At 63.5% G+C, this 16,856-nt stretch overlaps 2 protein-coding genes across 2 annotated transcripts; both read right to left on the bottom strand.

The window, feature by feature from the left end:
* Positions 1–5,534: 5,534 nt before the first annotated feature.
* LOC141728257 (uncharacterized) lies at positions 5,535–7,607 on the bottom strand. The gene is made up of 4 exons (XM_074535923.1): positions 7,544–7,607; positions 7,137–7,248; positions 6,869–6,993; positions 5,535–6,705 (listed from the first exon to the last, which is right to left on the bottom strand). Exons 1-4 carry the CDS (start codon positions 7,605–7,607, stop codon positions 6,266–6,268), a joined length of 741 nt encoding a protein of 246 aa, XP_074392024.1. The 3' UTR covers positions 5,535–6,265.
* Positions 7,608–12,851: 5,244 nt separating this feature from the next.
* LOC141728249 (uncharacterized) lies at positions 12,852–14,461 on the bottom strand. Its single transcript, XM_074535825.1, has 4 exons — positions 14,398–14,461; positions 13,991–14,102; positions 13,723–13,847; positions 12,852–13,559 (listed from the first exon to the last, which is right to left on the bottom strand). The coding sequence occupies exons 1-4, from the start codon at positions 14,459–14,461 to the stop codon at positions 13,120–13,122; spliced, it is 741 nt and encodes a 246-aa protein (XP_074391926.1). The 3' UTR covers positions 12,852–13,119.
* Between the last annotated feature and the right edge of the window lie 2,395 nt (positions 14,462–16,856).

The raw sequence follows: 16,856 nt of genomic DNA, 5'->3' as shown, positions 1-16,856 counted from the left end.
TTTGGTAGGGCCTGAAATTTCCCTCATTTTGAGAGAGTGTCTAGCTATCAGAGATCTGCTGAGGAGCATCTCTCCAGCTCTACCCCGGCAATTACAGTGTTTGCATTTTGCCAGCTGATTTTAACATAAAAAAAATGGCCTGAAGGAGGGCTCTGGCAGCTGAATGCAAACTGGGCAGGCCTTAGCCTACACCTGAGTACCCAGGGGCAGGAGAAGGCAGGAGGCTGAAGGTGGTGTTCACTTTACTCCTCCCACTTCACATTTTGTACCACATTGATTTTGACTGGATCTACGCAGTTTTATCAGCTGGTTACAGCCCAGTGCTCCACAGACAAGTTTCAACCAACCTCCACATGATATTAAAAGATGTTTGCTTTTATAACAGTACTGCCACTCCTCACTTAGCTTTGTGACACGGCATGAACACAAATTAACACTATAAACCTAAGCATCAGCACAGAGAGGGCACAGGTGTGTGGTTTTCTTTTTGGCTTTTGTTTTGGATCATGCACTCTTAAAAGTGGCCTCTAGGATAAAGATGTATTTTGAATAGGAAAATGTGGGTGTGTTATGGAATGCACTTTAACTTGGGAACACACATTTTTCATCCTATACTGCCAGTATATTTAATGCTTTTTGCTGTTTGTGTTATACCACTGAAATCCTGGGAAAATGAAGCAATTTCTGAAGGCAACGCAATTTTCAGAAACAATAACATCATTGTTTTAATGGTGCATGCACAAATCATTCCCCTCACACTCCATGTTTCAACCTGAAACTCACCATATGCCAATCTTTGGTGCTGTCCGACTTTTGAATTATGCTTCTGTGTCCACTGTTCAAAGAGGCTTTTATTTATGTCTGCTGTGCTATCTCAGACGACACACATAATGAGAGAAAATATCGCCCAGGTTTTGAGTTTTCCAAAACGAACTTTATTCTTGAGAAACTTACCAGGCAGTTCTTACTAAATCCTTCTGAGATCTAATAGTAGACTAGCGTTCTCTACTAATTGACGTGCCCAGTCAGACCTGCAAGACAACTGTAAATCAAAACAAGTTGGTGGCCTGGGGATTCAACTCTAGGTACAAGCTCAGTAGGAAAAACTCCTGAACCTACTCCAAGTGAAATCTTCCGGGCACACCAAACGTTAAGAAACCATATTGCTTTTCTGCTGTGTACTGCTCTGAGCAGGTAGTGCAAAACTTGCCATGCATTGACAGTAGTTTAAAAAAACTACTTTTTTTAAATACTGCAGCACTGATGCTATGTGCAAAAACCTGAATATATCATTCCAAAGATGACAAAAAAAAAGGATATTTAGATTTAGAACTTTTAATTTAGGAACAATGACAGGCATTGCTGTAAGGAACTGGGCTTACCTTATCTCTAACTTAAATGATCCAAAAGTTATCAGAGCACTTGTGTGTCAAAAATGAAAAAGCTTTCATACAGTGCATTACCGTTAAAACAGGATATCCAAAAAGAAAAGAAATTTATCTGAAAAGGGAGAGAGCAAAAGAGGGGAAAAACTTCTTTTGTTTAGAGCAGAGTGTGCTTGTGCCTGCCTTTAAAGAGCTTCACTTTGACCCAACTGTAAACACCACTGCATTTGTTTTTCCAATGTCTCTAGTCCCAATCTTATATTCTCTTTGCCAGTCACGGCACCTTCCCAGCAAGAGGAGGAGAGCTCAGCACAGACTATTTGTCTAATCTTAAGAACAAAGACCTTCACCTCTCAGACTCTGACCACTTGGAAAAAAACCTACTGAATTTTGAACAGACCATTTGTAAAGACAAAATCAAACACACAAGCAGGAGAAGGATTCTCTTCTGAATAAATGAAATAGGAACTTCATCCCATAACATAAGAGAAATCAAAAAGACAAAACAATATACACTGAAACTGCTCCGATTTAATCATGTGAAAGAAGAAGCTGCTGTACAGACGCAGGCTGAAAGAAAAAAAGTATAAGAAATTTTCTGCTTGCAACGAGGTTTTTCCTGAAACTTCCTCAATGGGCATTTCCATACTGGACTTCAGTGCTTCAAATATAAGTTCGGAAGCGGGGAAATCCTGTACATGTGCTGGTGCTAGTGCTACATCCTCTCTCTTGTTCATTCACATGTTCCCGCAAATCCAGAAATGGTGACTGGAAAGCCCACTGCGACCCCAGAATGTTAGTCTCAGAAAGGACTTTTATTTTGCACAATTATTCCGTTTATTTTTCCTAGAGTCTTGGATTCATAGAAAAGGTCCAAGGCTGCCCCAAGAGAAAACCTAAAGCCAAAATGCAGAACTCTGGTAAAAGCCGCAGCGAAGGCTCTACACATTGCCAGTATTACACACAAAAAGAAAAAGCTAAAATCAAGCACAAGTAATGCAGGGACACGTACCTTGAGTTCCCAAAAATTCTTCAACAACATGATGACACACTGGAAGAAAGTCCACAGCGTCTGCCTAAACAGAACCGCCACCCAGCAGCCCCACAGCCACAACCTTGCGCCACCCCCCACGCAGCCCCCCAGCTGCCCAAAAGCCTCACGCTTCAGCTTGACTCACCGTCGCGACGTCCGGCGCAGTCCCACGCCGTGCTGGGAGCCGGGCCCTCTGGGCAAAGGAAGCTGGGCACGCGAGGCAGCGGCCAAGAGGCTGCACCCCTGCTTACAGGGGGCTCAGGCCGCTGCCTGGACTAAAAAGTGCCCGGGACTCCAGAGCACTTACAGGCCCCCACTTACAGGGCGGCTCTGGTCCCCAAGGCCTACGGAGGCTCCTTTTCTCTCCACCAGTTGCGGGGCGCTCCCCACTAACGGGGCGGGCGCCCCACACAGGCTGCCAGCTGAAGGGAGCACAAAGGCTCCCAGACCCGCAGCCTGCTTACAGGCCGGTCCACACCCGGGGAGCCACAGAGCTCGGCCTTCCCCCAAGGCAACAGGAACCTGACTCTACCGTCAGGCAGTCCAGCTCACGGCCTAAAGCCGAGGGGCCGCCAGCCCAGCCCCGAGGACAGGGAGGGCACACGGCCGGCCCCATGACTCCTGGCCCCACGCCTCTGAAAGACCGGGGCCAGGGACACCCGCCTGATTACAGGGGGTCCCTCCAACCGCCCGCCGAGGCCAGGGGACGCACAGAACCCCACTTGCGGGGCCGCCCCCTGCTGCCCGGCACCCCCCAACAAGCGCTGCGGAGCACACAGGCTCCAGCCTGCGTCCCACTTAGGGACAGGCCGGAGCCCGGCCGCAGCGCAGCGCGGCAACACGGCCGTCTGCAGAGCCCCGGGAGCCTCCTGTACGAGGCCGCCAGCCATGTGGCGCCAGCCCGAAGCACTGGCAAAGGCAGGAGCGTGCCCTGCGGCACAGCACCTCTGCAAGCCGCCCCCCGGCAAGGGCCCGGGAGCGCTCGTTCCTGTCGCCTGGCTAAAGGAGCCTCCCCAGCCCTGCTTACAGGGACCCGGGTGGGGCTGCTCCTGGGGACAAAGGGTGCCGCCAAGGTCCTGACACGGGCCCCGAGTACAGGGCCCGCACGCTGGCAGCTCACCAGCACCACCGGCAGCGTGGGCGCACGCCCTGGCCCTGGCTACAGGCGGGTCACGCTGCCCACGCTGCCGCTAAGCGCCTTCGCGCCGCCCTCAGAAAGCAGGGGCAAGGCCGGAGGCTTTCTCCACCCGTGCAATTTGGGCACCCGCCTGTGGCTGCACAGAGCTCCTCTTTCCCTCCTGGGAAGTCTAAGCTACACTGGCTCTGTTGCTAAAGCACAAGCACACACACACACACACTTCCTCACTAACACCAACTAAGGGGAAGACAGGGGAGGGGCAGGCAGGGGAGGGGGAGACAGTCCCAGAAGAGGGAGCAAGCTCTGTGCAGCCAACCTACTCCAGGGAGCCATTGCTAATTTGCTGAGCGGGAGAGGAAAGCGTCAGACCTGCCCCTGCACTGAGAGGAGGCCACAGGGGCCTTGACGCGCTGAAGCGCCTCAGGACCGGCACCAGGGACACAGGCTGTGACACGCCCCGAGCACAGGGGGGCACGCTGGCCAGGGGCCAGCAGCAGGCAGCAAGCTGCCGGGGTTGGGGAAAAGCCCTGCCCTGCTTACAGGGTAGCTGGGCTGGGGGCCGGGAGAGCTCCGTTTCCCCCCTGCGGTGCGGAGACAGGGGCTCTCACACCCTCCTTTACAGGGTCGCCCCTCTCTCCGGGCAGCCAAAGGAGCACGAGGCAAAAGGCCAAGCACAGCAAGGACCAGCCCTGCACGCAGGGAGGTCGCCCGGCGCAAAGCCGGCCGCCGCACCCTGAAGGTGCCCTGGCCTGGAAAAAGCCCTTTGCCCAGAGGGCCCCTCGCGTCCCTCTTCGGCTCCTGTGCCTCGCTCTTGATCTCCAAGACGACGCCGCCGCTCTTGCCTCGTCGTCCCACGGCTTCTGCCAATGGACGACCACACACTCAGGCCTGAGAAACTCCAGACCCCGTGCCTGCAGGGAACCGCCACCCAACAGTCCCACAGGGACATCCCCAACCGGCCACCCGCAGATCCTTTTGGCTGCCCAAAAGCCTCACGCTTCAGCTCCAAGCTGCTGCTCTTACCTTGCGGCTGCGCTTCTGAGCTCGAGGCCGCCGATGCTGAAGGCTGGCTCTTGCCTCGCCGATCCACTCTTGAGCTCGAAGAGGCCGCTCCTGCGGCTCGCTCTTTCCTCGCTGTCCCACAGCTTCTGCAAACGTCGACGACGACGCAGTCAGGCCCGAGGAGCTCCAGCTGCCATAGGGAAGCGCCCCCCAACAGCCCCACAGCCGGATCCTCATGCCAGCACCCCCCCACAGCTGCCCAAAAGCCTCACGCTTCAGCTTGACTCACCGTCGCGACGTCCGGCGCAGTCCCACGCCGTGCTGGGAGCCGGGCCCTCTGGGCAAAGGAAGCTGGGCACGCGAGGCAGCGGCCAAGAGGCTGCACCCCTGCTTACAGGGGGCTCAGGCCGCTGCCTGGACTAAAAAGTGCCCGGGACTCCAGAGCACTTACAGGCCCCCACTTACAGGGCGGCTCTGGTCCCCAAGGCCTACGGAGGCTCCTTTTCTCTCCACCAGTTGCGGGGCGCTCCCCACTAACGGGGCGGGCGCCCCACACAGGCTGCCAGCTGAAGGGAGCACAAAGGCTCCCAGACCCGCAGCCTGCTTACAGGCCGGTCCACACCCGGGGAGCCACAGAGCTCGGCCTTCCCCCAAGGCAACAGGAACCTGACTCTACCGTCAGGCAGTCCAGCTCACGGCCTAAAGCCGAGGGGCCGCCAGCCCAGCCCCGAGGACAGGGAGGGCACACGGCCGGCCCCATGACTCCTGGCCCCACGCCTCTGAAAGACCGGGGCCAGGGACACCCGCCTGATTACAGGGGGTCCCTCCAACCGCCCGCCGAGGCCAGGGGACGCACAGAACCCCACTTGCGGGGCCGCCCCCTGCTGCCCGGCACCCCCCAACAAGCGCTGCGGAGCACACAGGCTCCAGCCTGCGTCCCACTTAGGGACAGGCCGGAGCCCGGCCGCAGCGCAGCGCAGCGCGGCAACACGGCCGTCTGCAGAGCCCCGGGAGCCTCCTGTACGAGGCCGCCAGCCATGTGGCGCCAGCCCGAAGCACTGGCAAAGGCAGGAGCGTGCCCTGCGGCACAGCACCTCTGCAAGCCGCCCCCCGGCAAGGGCCCGGGAGCGCTCGTTCCTGTCGCCTGGCTAAAGGAGCCTCCCCAGCCCTGCTTACAGGGACCCGGGTGGGGCTGCTCCTGGGGACAAAGGGTGCCGCCAAGGTCCTGACACGGGCCCCGAGTACAGGGCCCGCACGCTGGCAGCTCACCAGCACCACCGGCAGCGTGGGCGCACGCCCTGGCCCTGGCTACAGGCGGGTCACGCTGCCCACGCTGCCGCTAAGCGCCTTCGCGCCGCCCTCAGAAAGCAGGGGCAAGGCCGGAGGCTTTCTCCACCCGTGCAATTTGGGCACCCGCCTGTGGCTGCACAGAGCTCCTCTTTCCCTCCTGGGAAGTCTAAGCTACACTGGCTCTGTTGCTAAAGCACAAGCACACACACACACACACTTCCTCACTAACACCAACTAAGGGGAAGACAGGGGAGGGGCAGGCAGGGGAGGGGGAGACAGTCCCAGAAGAGGGAGCAAGCTCTGTGCAGCCAACCTACTCCAGGGAGCCATTGCTAATTTGCTGAGCGGGAGAGGAAAGCGTCAGACCTGCCCCTGCACTGAGAGGAGGCCACAGGGGCCTTGACGCGCTGAAGCGCCTCAGGACCGGCACCAGGGACACAGGCTGTGACACGCCCCGAGTACAGGGGGGCACGCTGGCCAGGGGCCAGCAGCAGGCAGCAAGCTGCCGGGGTTGGGGAAAAGCCCTGCCCTGCTTACAGGGTAGCTGGGCTGGGGGCCGGGAGAGCTCCGTTTCCCCCCTGCGGTGCGGAGACAGGGGCTCTCACACCCTCCTTTACAGGGTCGCCCCTCTCTCCGGGCAGCCAAAGGAGCACGAGGCAAAAGGCCAAGCACAGCAAGGACCAGCCCTGCACGCAGGGAGGTCGCCCAGCGCAAAGCCGGCCGCCGCACCCTGAAGGTGCCCTGGCCTGGAAAAAGCCCTTTGCCCAGAGGGCCCCTCGCGTCCCTCTTCGGCTCCTGTGCCTCGCTCTTGATCTCCAAGACGACGACGCCGCTCTTGCCTCGTCGTCCCACGGCTTCTGCCAATGGACGACCACACACTCAGGCCTGAGAAACTCCAGACCCCGTGCCTGCAGGGAACCGCCACCCAACAGTCCCACAGGGACATCCCCAACCGGCCACCCGCAGATCCTTTTGGCTGCCCAAAAGCCTCACGCTTCAGCTCCAAGCTGCTGCTCTTACCTTGCGGCTGCGCTTCTGAGCTCGAGGCCGCCGATGCTGAAGGCTGGCTCTTGCCTCGCCGATCCACTCTTGAGCTCGAAGAGGCCGCTCCTGCGGCTCGCTCTTTCCTCGCTGTCCCACGGCTTCTGCAAACGTCGACGACGACGCAGTCAGGCCCGAGGAGCTCCAGCTGCCATAGGGAAGCGCCCCCCAACAGCCCCACAGCCGGATCCTCATGCCAGCACCCCCCCCCAGCTGCCCAAAAGCCTCACACTTCAGCTTGACTCACCGTCGCGACGTCCGGCGCAGTCCCACGCCGTGCTGGGAGCCGGGCCCTCTGGGCAAAGGAAGCTGGGCACGCGAGGCAGCGGCCAAGAGGCTGCACCCCTGCTTACAGGGGGCTCAGGCCGCTGCCTGGACTAAAAAGTGCCCGGGACTCCAGAGCACTTACAGGCCCCCACTTACAGGGCGGCTCTGGTCCCCAAGGCCTACGGAGGCTCCTTTTCTCTCCACCAGTTGCGGGGCGCTCCCCACTAACGGGGCGGGCGCCCCACACAGGCTGCCAGCTGAAGGGAGCACAAAGGCTCCCAGACCCGCAGCCTGCTTACAGGCCGGTCCACACCCGGGGAGCCACAGAGCTCGGCCTTCCCCCAAGGCAACAGGAACCTGACTCTACCGTCAGGCAGTCCAGCTCACGGCCTAAAGCCGAGGGGCCGCCAGCCCAGCCCCGAGGACAGGGAGGGCACACGGCCGGCCCCATGACTCCTGGCCCCACGCCTCTGAAAGACCGGGGCCAGGGACACCCGCCTGATTACAGGGGGTCCCTCCAACCGCCCGCCGAGGCCAGGGGACGCACAGAACCCCACTTGCGGGGCCGCCCCCTGCTGCCCGGCACCCCCCAACAAGCGCTGCGGAGCACACAGGCTCCAGCCTGCGTCCCACTTAGGGACAGGCCGGAGCCCGGCCGCAGCGCAGCGCGGCAACACGGCCGTCTGCAGAGCCCCGGGAGCCTCCTGTACGAGGCCGCCAGCCATGTGGCGCCAGCCCGAAGCACTGGCAAAGGCAGGAGCGTGCCCTGCGGCACAGCACCTCTGCAAGCCGCCCCCCGGCAAGGGCCCGGGAGCGCTCGTTCCTGTCGCCTGGCTAAAGGAGCCTCCCCAGCCCTGCTTACAGGGACCCGGGTGGGGCTGCTCCTGGGGACAAAGGGTGCCGCCAAGGTCCTGACACGGGCCCCGAGTACAGGGCCCGCACGCTGGCAGCTCACCAGCACCACCGGCAGCGTGGGCGCACGCCCTGGCCCTGGCTACAGGCGGGTCACGCTGCCCACGCTGCCGCTAAGCGCCTTCGCGCCGCCCTCAGAAAGCAGGGGCAAGGCCGGAGGCTTTCTCCACCCGTGCAATTTGGGCACCCGCCTGTGGCTGCACAGAGCTCCTCTTTCCCTCCTGGGAAGTCTAAGCTACACTGGCTCTGTTGCTAAAGCACAAGCACACACACACACACACACTTCCTCACTAACACCAACTAAGGGGAAGACAGGGGAGGGGCAGGCAGGGGAGGGGGAGACAGTCCCAGAAGAGGGAGCAAGCTCTGTGCAGCCAACCTACTCCAGGGAGCCATTGCTAATTTGCTGAGCGGGAGAGGAAAGCGTCAGACCTGCCCCTGCACTGAGAGGAGGCCACAGGGGCCTTGACGCGCTGAAGCGCCTCAGGACCGGCACCAGGGACACAGGCTGTGACACGCCCCGAGTACAGGGGGGCACGCTGGCCAGGGGCCAGCAGCAGGCAGCAAGCTGCCGGGGTTGGGGAAAAGCCCTGCCCTGCTTACAGGGTAGCTGGGCTGGGGGCCGGGAGAGCTCCGTTTCCCCCCTGCGGTGCGGAGACAGGGGCTCTCACACCCTCCTTTACAGGGTCGCCCCTCTCTCCGGGCAGCCAAAGGAGCACGAGGCAAAAGGCCAAGCACAGCAAGGACCAGCCCTGCACGCAGGGAGGTCGCCCAGCGCAAAGCCGGCCGCCGCACCCTGAAGGTGCCCTGGCCTGGAAAAAGCCCTTTGCCCAGAGGGCCCCTCGCGTCCCTCTTCGGCTCCTGTGCCTCGCTCTTGATCTCCAAGACGACGCCGCCGCTCTTGCCTCGTCGTCCCACGGCTTCTGCCAATGGACGACCACACACTCAGGCCTGAGAAACTCCAGACCCCGTGCCTGCAGGGAACCGCCACCCAACAGTCCCACAGGGACATCCCCAACCGGCCACCCGCAGATCCTTTTGGCTGCCCAAAAGCCTCACGCTTCAGCTCCAAGCTGCTGCTCTTACCTTGCGGCTGCGCTTCTGAGCTCGAGGCCGCCGATGCTGAAGGCTGGCTCTTGCCTCGCCGATCCACTCTTGAGCTCGAAGAGGCCGCTCCTGCGGCTCGCTCTTTCCTCGCTGTCCCACGGCTTCTGCAAACGTCGACGACGACGCAGTCAGGCCCGAGGAGCTCCAGCTGCCATAGGGAAGCGCCCCCCAACAGCCCCACAGCCGGATCCTCATGCCAGCACCCCCCCCCAGCTGCCCAAAAGCCTCACACTTCAGCTTGACTCACCGTCGCGACGTCCGGCGCAGTCCCACGCCGTGCTGGGAGCCGGGCCCTCTGGGCAAAGGAAGCTGGGCACGCGAGGCAGCGGCCAAGAGGCTGCACCCCTGCTTACAGGGGGCTCAGGCCGCTGCCTGGACTAAAAAGTGCCCGGGACTCCAGAGCACTTACAGGCCCCCACTTACAGGGCGGCTCTGGTCCCCAAGGCCTACGGAGGCTCCTTTTCTCTCCACCAGTTGCGGGGCGCTCCCCACTAACGGGGCGGGCGCCCCACACAGGCTGCCAGCTGAAGGGAGCACAAAGGCTCCCAGACCCGCAGCCTGCTTACAGGCCGGTCCACACCCGGGGAGCCACAGAGCTCGGCCTTCCCCCAAGGCAACAGGAACCTGACTCTACCGTCAGGCAGTCCAGCTCACGGCCTAAAGCCGAGGGGCCGCCAGCCCAGCCCCGAGGACAGGGAGGGCACACGGCCGGCCCCATGACTCCTGGCCCCACGCCTCTGAAAGACCGGGGCCAGGGACACCCGCCTGATTACAGGGGGTCCCTCCAACCGCCCGCCGAGGCCAGGGGACGCACAGAACCCCACTTGCGGGGCCGCCCCCTGCTGCCCGGCACCCCCCAACAAGCGCTGCGGAGCACACAGGCTCCAGCCTGCGTCCCACTTAGGGACAGGCCGGAGCCCGGCCGCAGCGCAGCGCGGCAACACGGCCGTCTGCAGAGCCCCGGGAGCCTCCTGTACGAGGCCGCCAGCCATGTGGCGCCAGCCCGAAGCACTGGCAAAGGCAGGAGCGTGCCCTGCGGCACAGCACCTCTGCAAGCCGCCCCCCGGCAAGGGCCCGGGAGCGCTCGTTCCTGTCGCCTGGCTAAAGGAGCCTCCCCAGCCCTGCTTACAGGGACCCGGGTGGGGCTGCTCCTGGGGACAAAGGGTGCCGCCAAGGTCCTGACACGGGCCCCGAGTACAGGGCCCGCACGCTGGCAGCTCACCAGCACCACCGGCAGCGTGGGCGCACGCCCTGGCCCTGGCTACAGGCGGGTCACGCTGCCCACGCTGCCGCTAAGCGCCTTCGCGCCGCCCTCAGAAAGCAGGGGCAAGGCCGGAGGCTTTCTCCACCCGTGCAATTTGGGCACCCGCCTGTGGCTGCACAGAGCTCCTCTTTCCCTCCTGGGAAGTCTAAGCTACACTGGCTCTGTTGCTAAAGCACAAGCACACACACACACACACTTCCTCACTAACACCAACTAAGGGGAAGACAGGGGAGGGGCAGGCAGGGGAGGGGGAGACAGTCCCAGAAGAGGGAGCAAGCTCTGTGCAGCCAACCTACTCCAGGGAGCCATTGCTAATTTGCTGAGCGGGAGAGGAAAGCGTCAGACCTGCCCCTGCACTGAGAGGAGGCCACAGGGGCCTTGACGCGCTGAAGCGCCTCAGGACCGGCACCAGGGACACAGGCTGTGACACGCCCCGAGTACAGGGGGGCACGCTGGCCAGGGGCCAGCAGCAGGCAGCAAGCTGCCGGGGTTGGGGAAAAGCCCTGCCCTGCTTACAGGGTAGCTGGGCTGGGGGCCGGGAGAGCTCCGTTTCCCCCCTGCGGTGCGGAGACAGGGGCTCTCACACCCTCCTTTACAGGGTCGCCCCTCTCTCCGGGCAGCCAAAGGAGCACGAGGCAAAAGGCCAAGCACAGCAAGGACCAGCCCTGCACGCAGGGAGGTCGCCCAGCGCAAAGCCGGCCGCCGCACCCTGAAGGTGCCCTGGCCTGGAAAAAGCCCTTTGCCCAGAGGGCCCCTCGCGTCCCTCTTCGGCTCCTGTGCCTCGCTCTTGATCTCCAAGACGACGCCGCCGCTCTTGCCTCGTCGTCCCACGGCTTCTGCCAATGGACGACCACACACTCAGGCCTGAGAAACTCCAGACCCCGTGCCTGCAGGGAACCGCCACCCAACAGTCCCACAGGGACATCCCCAACCGGCCACCCGCAGATCCTTTTGGCTGCCCAAAAGCCTCACGCTTCAGCTCCAAGCTGCTGCTCTTACCTTGCGGCTGCGCTTCTGAGCTCGAGGCCGCCGATGCTGAAGGCTGGCTCTTGCCTCGCCGATCCACTCTTGAGCTCGAAGAGGCCGCTCCTGCGGCTCGCTCTTTCCTCGCTGTCCCACGGCTTCTGCAAACGTCGACGACGACGCAGTCAGGCCCGAGGAGCTCCAGCTGCCATAGGGAAGCGCCCCCCAACAGCCCCACAGCCGGATCCTCATGCCAGCACCCCCCCCCAGCTGCCCAAAAGCCTCACACTTCAGCTTGACTCACCGTCGCGACGTCCGGCGCAGTCCCACGCCGTGCTGGGAGCCGGGCCCTCTGGGCAAAGGAAGCTGGGCACGCGAGGCAGAGGCCAAGAGGCTGCACCCCTGCTTACAGGGGGCTCAGGCCACTGCCTGGACTAAAAAGTGCCCGGGACTCCAGAGCACTTACAGGCCCCCACTTACAGGGCGGCTCTGGTCCCCAAGGCCTACGGAGGCTCCTTTTCTCTCCACCAGTTGCGGGGCGCTCCCCACTAACGGGGCGGGCGCCCCACACAGGCTGCCAGCTGAAGGGAGCACAAAGGCTCCCAGACCCGCAGCCTGCTTACAGGCCGGTCCACACCCGGGGAGCCACAGAGCTCGGCCTTCCCCCAAGGCAACAGGAACCTGACTCTACCGTCAGGCAGTCCAGCTCACGGCCTAAAGCCGAGGGGCCGCCAGCCCAGCCCCGAGGACAGGGAGGGCACACGGCCGGCCCCATGACTCCTGGCCCCACGCCTCTGAAAGACCGGGGCCAGGGACACCCGCCTGATTACAGGGGGTCCCTCCAACCGCCCGCCGAGGCCAGGGGACGCACAGAACCCCACTTGCGGGGCCGCCCCCTGCTGCCCGGCACCCCCCAACAAGCGCTGCGGAGCACACAGGCTCCAGCCTGCGTCCCACTTAGGGACAGGCCGGAGCCCGGCCGCAGCGCAGCGCGGCAACACGGCCGTCTGCAGAGCCCCGGGAGCCTCCTGTACGAGGCCGCCAGCCATGTGGCGCCAGCCCGAAGCACTGGCAAAGGCAGGAGCGTGCCCTGCGGCACAGCACCTCTGCAAGCCGCCCCCCGGCAAGGGCCCGGGAGCGCTCGTTCCTGTCGCCTGGCTAAAGGAGCCTCCCCAGCCCTGCTTACAGGGACCCGGGTGGGGCTGCTCCTGGGGACAAAGGGTGCCGCCAAGGTCCTGACACGGGCCCCGAGTACAGGGCCCGCACGCTGGCAGCTCACCAGCACCACCGGCAGCGTGGGCGCACGCCCTGGCCCTGGCTACAGGCGGGTCACGCTGCCCACGCTGCCGCTAAGCGCCTTCGCGCCGCCCTCAGAAAGCAGGGGCAAGGCCGGAGGCTTTCTCCACCCGTGCAATTTGGGCACCCGCCTGTGGCTGCAGAGAGCTCCTCTTTCCCTCCTGGGAAGTCTAAGCTACACTGGCTCTGTTGCTAAAGCACAAGCACACACACACACACACTTCCTCACTAACACCAACTAAGGGGAAGACAGGGGAGGGGCAGGCAGGGGAGGGGGAGACAGTCCCAGAAGAGGGAGCAAGCTCTGTGCAGCCAACCTACTCCAGGGAGCCATTGCTAATTTGCTGAGCGGGAGAGGAAAGCGTCAGACCTGCCCCTGCACTGAGAGGAGGCCACAGGGGCCTTGACGCGCTGAAGCGCCTCAGGACCGGCACCAGGGACACAGGCTGTGACACGCCCCGAGTACAGGGGGGCACGCTGGCCAGGGGCCAGCAGCAGGCAGCAAGCTGCCGGGGTTGGGGAAAAGCCCTGCCCTGCTTACAGGGTAGCTGGGCTGGGGGCCGGGAGAGCTCCGTTTCCCCCCTGCGGTGCGGAGACAGGGGCTCTCACACCCTCCTTTACAGGGTCGCCCCTCTCTCCGGGCAGCCAAAGGAGCACGAGGCAAAAGGCCAAGCACAGCAAGGACCAGCCCTGCACGCAGGGAGGTCGCCCAGCGCAAAGCCGGCCGCCGCACCCTGAAGGTGCCCTGGCCTGGAAAAAGCCCTTTGCCCAGAGGGCCCCTCGCGTCCCTCTTCGGCTCCTGTGCCTCGCTCTTGATCTCCAAGACGACGCCGCCGCTCTTGCCTCGTCGTCCCACGGCTTCTGCCAATGGACGACCACACACTCAGGCCTGAGAAACTCCAGACCCCGTGCCTGCAGGGAACCGCCACCCAACAGTCCCACAGGGACATCCCCAACCGGCCACCCGCAGATCCTTTTGGCTGCCCAAAAGCCTCACGCTTCAGCTCCAAGCTGCTGCTCTTACCTTGCGGCTGCGCTTCTGAGCTCGAGGCCGCCGATGCTGAAGGCTGGCTCTTGCCTCGCCGATCCACTCTTGAGCTCGAAGAGGCCGCTCCTGCGGCTCGCTCTTTCCTCGCTGTCCCACGGCTTCTGCAAACGTCGACGACGACGCAGTCAGGCCCGAGGAGCTCCAGCTGCCATAGGGAAGCGCCCCCCAACAGCCCCACAGCCGGATCCTCATGCCAGCACCCCCCCACAGCTGCCCAAAAGCCTCACACTTCAGCTTGACTCACCGTCGCGACGTCCGGCGCAGTCCCACGCCGTGCTGGGAGCCGGGCCCTCTGGGCAAAGGAAGCTGGGCACGCGAGGCAGCGGCCAAGAGGCTGCACCCCTGCTTACAGGGGGCTCAGGCCGCTGCCTGGACTAAAAAGTGCCCGGGACTCCAGAGCACTTACAGGCCCCCACTTACAGGGCGGCTCTGGTCCCCAAGGCCTACGGAGGCTCCTTTTCTCTCCACCAGTTGCGGGGCGCTCCCCACTAACGGGGCGGGCGCCCCACACAGGCTGCCAGCTGAAGGGAGCACAAAGGCTCCCAGACCCGCAGCCTGCTTACAGGCCGGTCCACACCCGGGGAGCCACAGAGCTCGGCCTTCCCCCAAGGCAACAGGAACCTGACTCTACCGTCAGGCAGTCCAGCTCACGGCCTAAAGCCGAGGGGCCGCCAGCCCAGCCCCGAGGACAGGGAGGGCACACGGCCGGCCCCATGACTCCTGGCCCCACGCCTCTGAAAGACCGGGGCCAGGGACACCCGCCTGATTACAGGGGGTCCCTCCAACCGCCCGCCGAGGCCAGGGGACGCACAGAACCCCACTTGCGGGGCCGCCCCCTGCTGCCCGGCACCCCCCAACAAGCGCTGCGGAGCACACAGGCTCCAGCCTGCGTCCCACTTAGGGACAGGCCGGAGCCCGGCCGCAGCGCAGCGCGGCAACACGGCCGTCTGCAGAGCCCCGGGAGCCTCCTGTACGAGGCCGCCAGCCATGTGGCGCCAGCCCGAAGCACTGGCAAAGGCAGGAGCGTGCCCTGCGGCACAGCACCTCTGCAAGCCGCCCCCCGGCAAGGGCCCGGGAGCGCTCGTTCCTGTCGCCTGGCTAAAGGAGCCTCCCCAGCCCTGCTTACAGGGACCCGGGTGGGGCTGCTCCTGGGGACAAAGGGTGCCGCCAAGGTCCTGACACGGGCCCCGAGTACAGGGCCCGCACGCTGGCAGCTCACCAGCACCACCGGCAGCGTGGGCGCACGCCCTGGCCCTGGCTACAGGCGGGTCACGCTGCCCACGCTGCCGCTAAGCGCCTTCGCGCCGCCCTCAGAAAGCAGGGGCAAGGCCGGAGGCTTTCTCCACCCGTGCAATTTGGGCACCCGCCTGTGGCTGCACAGAGCTCCTCTTTCCCTCCTGGGAAGTCTAAGCTACACTGGCTCTGTTGCTAAAGCACAAGCACACACACACACACACTTCCTCACTAACACCAACTAAGGGGAAGACAGGGGAGGGGCAGGCAGGGGAGGGGGAGACAGTCCCAGAAGAGGGAGCAAGCTCTGTGCAGCCAACCTACTCCAGGGAGCCATTGCTAATTTGCTGAGCGGGAGAGGAAAGCGTCAGACCTGCCCCTGCACTGAGAGGAGGCCACAGGGGCCTTGACGCGCTGAAGCGCCTCAGGACCGGCACCAGGGACACAGGCTGTGACACGCCCCGAGCACAGGGGGGCACGCTGGCCAGGGGCCAGCAGCAGGCAGCAAGCTGCCGGGGTTGGGGAAAAGCCCTGCCCTGCTTACAGGGTAGCTGGGCTGGGGGCCGGGAGAGCTCCGTTTCCCCCCTGCGGTGCGGAGACAGGGGCTCTCACACCCTCCTTTACAGGGTCGCCCCTCTCTCCGGGCAGCCAAAGGAGCACGAGGCAAAAGGCCAAGCACAGCAAGGACCAGCCCTGCACGCAGGGAGGTCGCCCAGCGCAAAGCCGGCCGCCGCACCCTGAAGGTGCCCTGGCCTGGAAAAAGCCCTTTGCCCAGAGGGCCCCTCGCGTCCCTCTTCGGCTCCTGTGCCTCGCTCTTGATCTCCAAGACGACGCCGCCGCTCTTGCCTCGTCGTCCCACGGCTTCTGCCAATGGACGACCACACACTCAGGCCTGAGAAACTCCAGACCCCGTGCCTGCAGGGAACCGCCACCCAACAGTCCCACAGGGACATCCCCAACCGGCCACCCGCAGATCCTTTTGGCTGCCCAAAAGCCTCACGCTTCAGCTCCAAGCTGCTGCTCTTACCTTGCGGCTGCGCTTCTGAGCTCGAGGCCGCCGATGCTGAAGGCTGGCTCTTGCCTCGCCGATCCACTCTTGAGCTCGAAGAGGCCGCTCCTGCGGCTCGCTCTTTCCTCGCTGTCCCACGGCTTCTGCAAACGTCGACGACGACGCAGTCAGGCCCGAGGAGCTCCAGCTGCCATAGGGAAGCGCCCCCCAACAGCCCCACAGCCGGATCCTCATGCCAGCACCCCCCCCCAGCTGCCCAAAAGCCTCACACTTCAGCTTGACTCACCGTCGCGACGTCCGGCGCAGTCCCACGCCGTGCTGGGAGCCGGGCCCTCTGGGCAAAGGAAGCTGGGCACGCGAGGCAGCGGCCAAGAGGCTGCACCCCTGCTTACAGGGGGCTCAGGCCGCTGCCTGGACTAAAAAGTGCCCGGGACTCCAGAGCACTTACAGGCCCCCACTTACAGGGCGGCTCTGGTCCCCAAGGCCTACGGAGGCTCCTTTTCTCTCCACCAGTTGCGGGGCGCTCCCCACTAACGGGGCGGGCGCCCCACACAGGCTGCCAGCTGAAGGGAGCACAAAGGCTCCCAGACCCGCAGCCTGCTTACAGGCCGGTCCACACCCGGGGAGCCACAGAGCTCGGCCTTCCCCCAAGGCAACAGGAACCTGACTCTACCGTCAGGCAGTCCAGCTCACGGCCTAAAGCCGAGGGGCCGCCAGCCCAGCCCCGAGGACAGGGAGGGCACACGGCCAGCCCCATGACTCCTGGCCCCACGCCTCTGAAAGACCGGGGCCAGGGACACCCGCCTGATTACAGGGGGTCCCTCCAACCGCCCGCCGAGGCCAGGGGACGCACAGAACCCCACTTGCG

This window comes from Zonotrichia albicollis, chromosome 2 (genome assembly GCF_047830755.1).
Source record: "Zonotrichia albicollis isolate bZonAlb1 chromosome 2, bZonAlb1.hap1, whole genome shotgun sequence".
Taxonomy (NCBI): Eukaryota; Metazoa; Chordata; class Aves; order Passeriformes; family Passerellidae; genus Zonotrichia; species Zonotrichia albicollis.
Note: the sequence above shows the minus strand (reverse complement) of the source record. Positions and strands in the feature narration are given on the sequence as shown.